The following is an 11,567-nucleotide window of genomic DNA, read 5'->3' on the forward strand; positions in this document are numbered from 1 at the left end:
ACTTTGTAAACGTAATAAATAAATAAACAGTTTTTTAAGAAAAGAAATTAGATTCAGAGATCTCTTTCTCTCCCCTCTGTCCTTCTTTCTCTCTTATGTAGTGATAGGGGCTGAAACCAGGGGATAAAAGGTGGGGAAAATAACCTACAAAGTCACAAAGGCAAGCTACTCTATTACCCAAAATAAATAGGCAGCTTAGGGAGTGACTGGCAGGGAAGACGTGGGCCCCAGAGCCTTGGCCTCCACCTTTGCTTTTCCAGCATACTGGCCATCATGGAAAAGTTGCTGTGGAGGGGGGAAGGGGAGCTGCTACTAGCCTGACCATGAGTGGGATTCAGGTGCGTGCTTCTCTGTCCCCACGTTTCCTCGGAGACATGACACGGGTCTTCTTATCCTGGCCCTGTTCCTCTCTATAGACTCCCCATCCATCCTATGAGCCAGGCGCAGCAGTGCACACCAGTATCCGAAGCACTCCAAAGGCAGCAGAGATGGACGTGTGGAGAGTTCTAAGCTAGCCTGGACTACCTATCGGGACCCTCCTCCCCTGTGAAGCTGAGACCTCAGAGAGGTCTAGCCCCACATGACACATCTAGTGAAGGCTAGACCCAAACTCATCTGGCTGTCTTTGCCAACTTCTGCTCCATTTGTTTGCCTGCTGAGGAGCAGAGGAGGCAGGAAAATGTCACTGGCACCACCATTCCCACAGGCCTTTGCTTCTCCGTCTGTTAAATGGGAGTGACCACCTCCCCGAGGACATGCTCACTCACAGTGTTCGAGAAAGCTAGTAGAGAGAGCTGAGGGTGGCAGAATCCTCTCCCTAGAGGCAAGAGGGCCTAGTGTGAAGGGCACCGCAAGGGATCTGAAGGAGGGGCAGGGCAAATGGCCTCTGAAGATGGGGTTTCACATTGTCTTCCACCCAGGTGGGGGCCCAAGCCTGGGTTGCCATGGATACCGTGTCCCTGGAGCATCAGATCCAGAGCGTGCAACGCCACATCAACTTCCTGAAAAAGGAACAGATGGCCTTGCTTCGAGACCTGCACCTGGAGATCCTGAGGCTGCAAAAACGCTGCTCAGGTGAGGCTAACACTGACCCCCTCCCCACCCCCACCTCCAGGTGACTGGAGAGAAAGCAGTGGTCAATGTCCCCATCCTCCGTTTCTCTAATGGGGTGCTCTCCCCGAGTCCCTGTGAGCCTAACACCAGTTCTGTCGTGTCTCTTTCTGAATGAGAATCAGGGCTTGAGGTAGAGTGAATTTCAGGCATGAGCTGAATGTGACAGGACAGGACTGGAATCCTAGTACCACGGGGGAAGTAGCTGGTGATCTCCAGGCTAGCCTGGGCTATGTGACACCCTGTCCCTCACCCTCCTCTGCTTCCCACACCTAAAGCATTTAAGGCTGAGGACCCTGTTGAGATGGTGGGTGAGTCTTCAAAGAGCCAGTTCTATGGGGGTTCCTGTCCTCCTTGAGTCACGTTCACTGAGTACTGTCATCCTTCGGGAATGGGGAAGTGCATGGGGCCAGTGGATAACAAGGAGACAGGACAGCATTCTTACAGTGGTGTTGTCTTCCTCGGTGTTGTTGGAGCACTTGCCCATCATATACACAAGGCCCTGAATTCTGTGCCCAGCATCACCTATGTAAAAAATAAACATACATCGGAGAGTAAGGAGGCCAGCAGGAGCTCACCAGGATGATGGAGAGTGGGCTCCTCCGTCCTAGGAGTGAGCATATCATCTCCCTAGAGGGCAAATAATATGCAGGCAAAGTGACAGGTGATGGGGGAAGAAGGGAAGAAACCACTGCAGATAAATGGGCCAGCATAGCAGAGGCCAGGAAGTAGCATAAAGCTGTGCTGTGAGAAACTCAGCACCAGGCGTGATGGCGCATGCCTGTAATCCCAGCACTCAGGAGGAAGCAGAGGCAGGCGGATCTCTGTGAGTTCAAGACCAGCCTGGTCTACAAAGTGAGTCCAGGACAGCCAGGGCTATTACACACAGAGAAGCCCTGTCTCAAAAAACTAAGAAAGGATCCCAGCACTTGGGAGGCAGAGGCAGGCAGATCTCTGTGAGTTCGAGACCAGCCTGGTCTGCAGAGCGAGTTCCAGGACAGCAAGAGCTGTTACACAGAGAAACTCTGTCTCGAAAAACGAGAGTGGGGGGGGGGGAGTGGTGTCCAGCTAGAGCCAGATTCTGGAGACCTTGACAAATACAGAAAAAGCTATGAGTTTATGCGTTTGGCTTGGGCTCTTGGGCAGTAGAGAACTGATGGACGGTTTGGAGCCACTAGACTCTTCTTCATTAGCACAGCTGGCGTAGCAGCAGAAGTGAATTGTGGCGCTGGCGGCTGGAGATGTGTGGCTCAGCTGATGGGGAGGTCCTGGGCAAGGTAAAGAGTGAGTGAGAAGCCAGGCAGTGGTGGTGCACACCTTTAATCCCAGCATTCGGGAGGCAGAGGCAGGTGGATCGCTGTGAGTTTGAGGCCAGCCTGGTCTACAAAGCGAGTCCAGGACAGCCAAGGCTACAGAGAGAAACCCTGTCTTGGGGTGAGGGGGAAGAGTGAGCGAGTGGGAAACAGCTTGAAGGAAGGAGGCCTTCTACATTTGTGAGCAGAGAAGAGGCAGGCAAGGAATGAATGGAAATTCTATGCTTGGCCTCTAATCTTGGACCTGTAGCTTCAACTATCCACGTCTTTCAGAGGCATGACTGTGACCCAAGTGCTCATGTGTCTCCGAGTGCAGGTTTTCTGTCTTTGTTGATACAAGGCCTCATATAGCCAAGGCTGGCCATGAACTCCTGAAGTTGACTAGGATGGCTTTGAGCTTCTAATCTTTCTGCCTCCACTTCTCTTCCCCCCTCCCTCTCTCTTTCCCAAGACAGGATTTCTCTGTGTAGCCCTGGCTATCCTAGAACTCACTCTATAGACCATGTTGGCCTCAAACCCAGAGATCCCCCTGCCTTTACCTCCCAAGTACTGGGATTACAGGCATGCACCACCACTCCCTGCTCTGCCTCTACATCTTAAATGAAGGGATCAGAGATGTGAGCCACCACACTCAGCTCTTCCAGTTCAGGCTGTTACACCATTAGCTCAATGGATGTCTCAGTTGTTAGTACCCAATTTTCTACTAATTTACTTAGTATTTTCTCCTCCTTCTCTTCCTCCTCTGTTTCTTCTTCTCCTCCTCCTCCTCTTCACTGTGTAGTCCTGGGTGTCCTGAACTCACTATGTAGACCAGGCTGGCCTCAAGTCCCCAGAGAGCTGCCTGCCTCTGCCTCCCAGGTGCTGGGATTAAAAGCGTGCACCTCAGGACACAATTTCTTTATTATGGAAGTGATAAACCAAGACTCAGGGGAAGGAAGAAAAAAGCGTCATATATGTGTTAGTGTCACAGCCAGGATTAAAACCAGCAACTGTGCCATTTTCTGAAGGTGCTGTACCTGTCAGTTGCCCAGAGTGAGATACTGAGGCCTAGAAGGCTCGAATGACCCGCTCCGCTTCTCACACTAACATAGAATATGAGCAGTCTTGACTCAGCCTCACTGCACACACAGATCCAGCTGCTTCCTCCTAGGCTGGGCTCCTGGCCATCTGCCTCCCCAGAGAGTGGATGGCCCCGGAGGCCACTTTTTCATCACAGTGACAGTATCAGAGGAAAATAGACTAAAAATCTTATTGCAGATCTTCTCATTTCTTGTTTTTATTTTTTATTTTTTCCTGATACTGAGAACCTAGGTGCTTCCGTTCCGGACACAGCATAGTTCCCATAACAACATAAACAGGCAGGATCAGAGGGCCCTCTGGTCCCCCTGGCTCTCAGGTGAGCCTGGGCTTGCAGCCTCCTGGTTATTGATTAAGAGTATAAAAATAACTGTGAAAAAAAAATAAAATAAAAATAACTGTGGTCTTGTCTGGAGTGGCCGCTCTAGGGGCTGAGATGACCGAACCAGGCCGTCCTTCCAGTGGGGAGGTACGGAGAGAGCAGAGGGGATAGAGGGGACAGAGGGAAGGAACTGAAGGGGGACCCAGGAGAGCAGGCTGCCTGGAAAGCCAGGTAAAGAGGAAGAACATGGAACCAGGCGGCGGTGGCACACGCCTTCCATCCCAGTACCTAGGAGGCAGAGGCAGGCAGATCTCTGAGTTTAAAGCCAGCCTGGTCTACCGAGTGAGTCCCAGGACAGCCAGGGCTGTGCAGAGAAACTCTGTCTTGGAAAACAAAAAGAAAAGAAAAGGGTTTGGGGGTAGAAGTAAGTTCTGGGTTTGGGGCACAGCCTGGACGATGACAGGCACCCCTGCACTTTAACTGCTGGCCTAGCCCTAGTCTAAATTCTCTATTTTTTTTTCTCATTGCATTTTGGCATCAGCCCCTTGTAAGAGGGGTGCTGCTTTGTTCCCGTTTTCCAAATGAGAAAACTAAAGCTCAGAGAAATATCTTTACTGATCCAGGGTCCTACCATGTACTGATTTCATAGAATACTTATATAACCTACAAGGATTCACATCAGATTATGGGTACAGAGGGATTGGGAGAAGCCAGTGTGGCAGTGCACACCTTTAATCTCAGCACTCGGAAGGCAGAGGCTGGGTGAGCTCTGTGCGTTTGAGGCTGGACTGGTCTATATAGTGAGTTCCAGAACAGCCAAGGCTACATAAGGAGCTCCTATCTCAAAAAAAAAAAAAAAAAAAAAAAAAAAAAAAAAAAAAAAAAAAACAGAAAAAGTGAGATGAGGGAGGTGGGGCCCAGCAGGGATTCTGTCTCTTTTCCAAGCCCTGTGGTTAATGGTTGAAAGAAATCAGGCCTTGAGAAGTTAGTGGAGATCCAAGGTCCCTCAGGCCATTTCATAGGCCTTGGAGGAGGGGAGAAATAGGTCCCCTAGAGTCCTATGGGTGGAGGCATCAGAGGCCTCCCAGTGGCCCCAGGGAGATGGTTCAGACTCCGGCCATAGCTAAGGTACTCTCTGCGTCCCAGCAACAAGTGGTCTCCCCAGAGAACAAAACCTTTGTCCCTCAGAGCATCCTGAGGGGACCAGAGCAGGCCAAGGGCACAGGCCTGCCTATGGAGGTACTGTTGCCAGTATTCCCAGAGATATACTCAAGCCTTCAGGTGCTGCCCAGGATGCCCTATGACTTGGGCTCCCTTCTGTCCTTTGCCCAGCCCACCATCCCCAGCCATGTCCGAGCCAGCAGTTTGTGTATCACCAAGCTGGAAACCCCTGATCTCTCCCTGTTTTGAGCTCTGGGAGTTGCGGACTGAAAATAGTGATCAAACAGTTGCCCTGAGAAATGGGGCATTGGGGGCACCAAAGAATACCGCATCCCGGAAGAACTTGTTTCTATGCAGGTGACCTTGGCTGATGGCATTCCTCAGCTCCGGTGCCCCTGAGGAGCCCCTCCCCTGCAACACCAAACTAAAGCCTGGTCCAGCTTCCACCACTAGGTGGCACTGTCCCCCCTAGGCCCTTCTTGAATGGTAGCCAACTGGGATTTGGGAAAGAACAGGAATCTTCAGACAGGAATACAGGTATAATACTGGCCATGAAATTAGTGTCTCCATGTTCAGTTTGGTTTTTTTTTTTTTTTTTTTTTTTAAAGATTTATTTATTGTTTATACAATATTTTGTCCGTATGTGCACCTTCCCGCCACAAGAAGGCACTAGACCTCATTACAGATGGTTGTGAGCCACCATGTGGTTGCTGGGAATTGAACTCTGTACCTCTGGAAGAGCAGACGGTGCTCTTAACCTCTGAGCCATCTCTCCAGCCCTCAGTTTGGTTTAAAAAAAAAAAAAACTTCCTTTAATTTCCGTTGCCCCTCCCCAGAAGTTCTGGGCACTGCGGCATTCATCAATTAACTAAGCTTGCATGGGTCAAAACCCTGTGTAACAAGAGTGCCCCACAACCATCCAAAATGGCAGCACATCACCCTTAGGGAAAGGCAGATATCCCCTAAACAAACCAGGCTCTTCTGCCTGCAGAGGTGGTCTCTGGTCCCAAGCCTAGGCACAAAGCCTTTGCTGGGAAGATCTCTGGGCTTGGAAGCCCCAGGCCCAGGGATATAAAGTACCTATGGGAGGTGGTGCAGATGGTGTGTATGGATCTGTCCTTCCTCTCCCTGAGTTGTGACTTCCTGATGTGCCACCTATGCACACGAACTCCTCTCTTCTCTCTTCCCCAGAACTGACCCATGACCTGGAGATGAGAGAGGTCCAGTCTCACCAGCAAGGTAAGAGAAGGTTGTGAGCTGTGCTGGGAGGTGCACGAGGCCCAGCTGAGTTTCCCCGGGCCTTTTTAAAAAATGCCTTGTATGCTATTATGGGAACGGGACGCACACATGTGGAAGTCTGAGAATTCCTGGGAGTCAGTCAGTTCTCTCCTTCTACCGTGTGGGACCCAGGGATCAAACTCAAATCATCAGGCTTGAAGGCTAGCTCCTCGGTGTGCTGAGCCATGTTGCCGGACCAGGGTTTGGTTTTGGTTTTGGTTTTGGTTTGGTTGATTGGTTGTTTTGAGATAGGGTTTCTCTGTAGCTTTGGCTGTCCTGGAACTCTCTTTATGGACCAGGCTGGCCTCGAACTCAAAGAGATCCGCCTGCCTCTACCTCTCAAGTGCTAGGATCAAAGGCGTGCGCCACCGCCACCCACAGATGGACCAGGATTTGATGTTTTGAGATAAGTTCTCAAGTAGCGAAAGCTGGCCTCTAACTCACTATGTAGTCAAGGATGGTCTTGAACTCCTAAACCTCCTGCCTCTGCCTCCAAGAACAGAAACGGAAGATGCTCAACACTGACCCTTGTCTTCCACACACTGTCATATACAGACATAAACATATGCACAGACTGCACACACGCAAACACACGAATATCATAATAAAAATGTTAAAGTTTTTTTTTTTTCCTCCTTAAGTCTTACTTGGGCAGGGAATTGTGGCACACATCTTTAATCCAAGCACTTGGGAGGCAGAGGCAGGCAAATCTGTAACTTCTAGGCCAGCCTGATCTACCTAACAAGTTCCAAAGGATCTATGGCTACATAGGAGACCCTGTCTCAAACAAATGAAAAGCGAGGAGGTGCTGTCCCGGAAGCCCCAGTTCTGAAAAAGCGAGGAGGTGCTGTCCCGGAAGCCCCAGTTCTGAGCGACAAGACCAGCTCAAGATGAAGTATAGGAAAGGCAGCTGGGTAGCCTGGTGATGGCTGCTCCAGCTACCAAGGTTCAGAGGATGCTGGTGGAATGCCAAGAGAGGCAGGGGTGCCTGGGTCTTCAGCCAGTTCCTTCATTGTGATGTATCAAATTCAAGGCCGCCCTAAGCTACACAATGACACCCAGGACCATTTGTTTTGTGTTGAGTTACTGCTTCACTCTGTAATCCCAAATGACCTAGAAGTCACTTATGTAGACTGAGTTAGTTTCAAGTTTGTGGCCAGCCTCCAGCCTCAACCTCCCAAGTGTTGACGTTACAATCATGAACCACCAGGTACTACCAGAAGAATTCTTTTTTTTTTTTTTTTTTAGACAGTGTTTCAGTGTTTCTCTTACAGTCCTGGCTGCCCTGGTCTCCCTTTGTAGACCAGGCTGGCCTCCAACTCACAGAGACCCGGCTGCCGGCTGCCTCCCGGGTTCTGGGATTGAAGGGATGCACTACCATACCAAGCTACCTGAAGAATTCTTAAGAATTGACAGATCAGCCAGGTGCTGTAGCACACACCTATAATCTTAGTATTCAGGGAGGCAGAGGTGAGGGGATCTCTGTGAGTTCGAGACCAACCTGGTCCACAAAGTGAGTCCAGGACAGCCAGGGCTACACAGAGAAACCCTGTCTCAAAAACCTAAAAGAGAGGCCTGGGCGGGGGAGAAGGAACTGAGCATGGAAGGCTGGGAAATCTTAAGCTAAACTGTGAGACATCCTATAGATTGCTTCCTGCACCTGAAGATCATCTAGGGCACATGAGACCTCTTAGACATGACCTTATTTTGTCCACGTCTTCCTATGGCACTCGTGGACACTTCCTGGTGCCTCTGTGCTTGAAGGAAGGGGACACTCACTCATCCCTGACACAAGCCATGACAAAAGACACTTTCACCACTACTACTTTTCCTCTGGAAGGGCTTTTGGGAGTTACCAGAGCTCAAGCCACTGCTCTGTAAGGAACATACCCCCTTTGGCCTCTGAAACCCCAGGCTACAGATGGGGAGGGGCCCAGCAGGAGGAAGGGGTCCTCAGCTCTGACTCTGCATCATCACCTAAAGAGATCTCAGTAGCACCGCTTCTAGGACCAACTCCAGAAGTTATGCATTAGACAAGTCGGCAAAAAGAACTCACAAAACGGGGAGTGTGCTCGGTGAAGCGAAGGACACCCACCACCACCTCCTGGGCACACCACAAGCTGCTCCCCTACTCCAGGGGAGGGACTGTTCATCCTAGGTCTCAAGCTTTCCCTGGTGGTATCTCATCCCCTTTAGAATCAGAGCATTAATTTGGCTTTCTGGCACATGTCACACTGGCAACCCGACATTTGTTTATGGTTATTTACTACGCTGCGCTACATGCTTGGTGAAAACATGGGCCCAACACAGGGTACGGAGACTCAAGGCCCAATAGATTGCTTACGAATAAACGCTCGATCTTTGGCGTTTAAGCCAAAGAAGCAAACGCAGAGAATAACAGGAGTATAAGGTCCCCAGTGGCTGAATTTTGAGGCGGGAAAAGCAGAAGTGGCCGATGAGCCAGCTGGTTATGTTTCAGGGCCTTGGGCGAACTATCGCCTCGTTATTCTCCCTTCTCTACAGAGGAAGTGTCCCGGGAGCTGGAGATCAAGTGCCGAGAGCTAGAGTCGCAGCTGGAGGCGCGGGCGGCGGCTAACGCGGAGCTGCGGCGGGAGGTGGCGCAGCGGGAGGCGCTGGTGTCCGCTCTGCGCTGCAGCCTGCGCTCTGAGGAGCGCCGCTTTCTGGAGGAGCTGAGGCGCCGCAGCCATCGCGCCACGGTGCTGGGCACCGAGCTGCAGAAGCACACAGAGGCGGCCGCCTACCTCTCCTGCCAGCTGCATGCCGCGCGCCAGAGACTGCAGGCCCCGCGCTCCGGCGCCGCTGCCGCCGAACCCCGGCCCCGCCGGCGCGCACAACGGGCCCGCCGCCCTCCGGAGGCGGCCGCCAAGGGTCCGGGCCGGGACTGGGCGGCCTGGGAAGACACCGATCCCATGCCGGACCCTGCCCTCTTCCTCTACCCGCGGAGGCCCCCGCGGCCCAGCGCGCGTGGCCCGCGCCCTCTACCACGACAGGAGCTGCCCGACCAAGACACCCCACACCCTCTGCCACACCAGGAGCCCCGGGACCAATGTGGCCCGCACCCGGGGCCCAATGAGAGCCCAGCCTCCACGCCCAGCGCCCCAGGGGATCCTGAGTAGGCGCTGGGCAGGCGGTGGGTGGCATCGGGCAAAGCAGGCCTGGCCGGGCAAGATCAGGGACGGGGCGGAGTCCAGCCGGCAGATCCGCCCCAGCTCCGCCACCCTCTAGAGCTGCGCCCCCGCTTGTGTGTTTCCCGAGATGAGTTGCCCGCTCCGGAGAGGGAGCTCCTTTGCAGAGGGAGCGCCAAGGGATCGCACCTTTTTTTTTTTTTTTATGGTGGACTAGCAGTAATGAGCCTAATCTGGGTCCCACCCTGCCCCTGAGAGATGGAGGGGTGAGGCCTGGTCTGTCCCTGGAAGGCTGACAATCCCTTGTAGGGCAGGAGAAGGCTGGGTCTGCCTACAGGAAGGAACACGGTGGCTCTTGGCACCGCTAGGCCTGCAAGCTCCCCTTCCCTGCTTTCTCCCCACCCTCCAGCCCTGCCCAGCCTTTTGCTCGGGAGAGACAAGCTTAGCAGCTGGCTCGCGTACTCGGAAGTAGCCACTCCCCACCCCACTAAGTCCTTGAAGGTGAGCACGGAACACTTTAGAATCTATTTTACAAGTCACGTTCTCTTAGAGCCGCTGTGTTCCTGGTGGCAATTGACTTACAGAAAACAAAAACCCTTGGAGCGAGTCATGGGAGAGAAACTGATTGGTTCTTCCCGGGTCTGCCATGGGGGAGGGAGGGCATAGGGGAGGGGTGGCACCTTACAGACTTCCCAGTCCTGTTGTAGGTGCTAATCTTGCCGCTGGCTGCACCCAAAGGCGGAAGCAGGGCCTGGCTTCTCAGAAGTGGCAGCTGTCCGTAGAAATTTGGTTTTTTGGGGGGGGGGGGGGGAGTGAAGACTGGTTAGTCCTCGGTGGTGCCCAACCCTGGAAAGGCCTCTAAGCCTGTAAAATACGATGATGATGATGATGGTTCTGTGCTCCCCCTCTTAGTTGGGAGTGGCAAAAGGAGAGCAGAATGTCTCCCCCTTCTTTCCAGTTCCCCCCACTACCAAAGGCAGGAAGCTTCAGTCCAACTCATAGGGGAGGGGCCATGCCACAGCCCCCCACCCATCCCTCTTGGTTTGACCTGCATTGAGTCCTAAGTGCCTGTGAGGTCTTCTCTGGGGCTGCTGAGGGAGGATGCCTGTCTTCACTCAGACACTGGGCCCTAGCAGGTCCTGGCCCTGGCTAAGGCACCTCACTGTGTCTGTGTCACCCAGAGTCTTGAGGTGAGGACAGAGTCGATCTCTGTAGTTGACAAACTTCTTCAGTTATGACCACCAGGAAGAAAAAAGAACTCCTGGCTCATGTCCTTCACTTTGTAAGAGGAAGCAGGAATTTGGCAGGATGCAGAACACGGTGAACACGTTCTAGCCTGATCCTGCGCACAGACCCCTCCTAGCTCTCCCCTCCCCCGAAGGGCAGCAGAGGCCACTGAGCAATAACCAAGCCTGGGCTGAGCTATCTGGGTCCTGGGAATTGGATGACAGAAGTAGAATCCTGGGGGGCCCTCGTAGGGCCCCGGCAGCTACCCCTTCAGTCCAGTGACCATACCTGTACGGCTTGCCTCCCCTTAATTTTCTGTGACCCATTGCCCTGTGCTACCACCCTCTCCATCTGGAACCTGCCTGTGTGAGAGACTCACTCTGCTCCCTTGGAAGTGCCCAAAGGCCAGTGGAAGGGTAAAGGCCTCTTTCTTGAGGTACCTACACAGACCTTTATCTCTTACAATCATACTTTTGGGGCGAACAGGGTGACTTTGTTACGTTGATTTTTCTAGAGAGTCCTTTCTTGTCCATCCACCCACTATAAGCCATAGCTACCCCAACTAACTTCCCTTTACACTGTAGCAATAGCTCTTGTCCTTTGCTCTTCTGGGCACCCGGGGGCGTTCAGCTGGCCCCATCATGCCCCATCCCCAGGGATCCGACAGGAACCTGCCTGCCTTTCCTCAAGTGACCCTGTCAGCAACCTCCCAAATCCTGTTCCTCTTCTGACAGACAGAGATAACTATACTTAGCTGTGAGGTGCTTGGATATCTCCCAGATGAAAGGGTGTAAGAGCCTCTGACTGCCAGTGGAGATCTCTGGGTGGGGGTGGATAATGCGACTCTTCCATTAGTGAGGGAGTGATAGGGAGGCCTAGGCAGATACAGGATTCTTGTGTTAACAGTGTTCTCCCGCCCCTTTTCTCTTCTGG

At 52.6% G+C, this 11,567-nt stretch overlaps 1 protein-coding gene across 1 annotated transcript; it reads left to right on the plus strand.

The window, feature by feature from the left end:
- The first annotated feature begins 920 nt into the window (after positions 1-920).
- Positions 921-9,493, plus strand: Ccdc92b (coiled-coil domain containing 92B). The gene is made up of 3 exons (XM_051157945.1): positions 921-1,074; positions 6,175-6,222; positions 8,785-9,493. The coding sequence occupies exons 1-3, from the start codon at positions 945-947 to the stop codon at positions 9,396-9,398; spliced, it is 792 nt and encodes a 263-aa protein (XP_051013902.1). The 5' UTR covers positions 921-944; the 3' UTR covers positions 9,399-9,493.
- The last annotated feature ends 2,074 nt before the right edge of the window (positions 9,494-11,567 follow it).

Source organism: Acomys russatus, chromosome 16 (assembly GCF_903995435.1).
Source record: "Acomys russatus chromosome 16, mAcoRus1.1, whole genome shotgun sequence".
In the NCBI taxonomy this organism is placed as follows: Eukaryota; Metazoa; Chordata; class Mammalia; order Rodentia; family Muridae; genus Acomys; species Acomys russatus.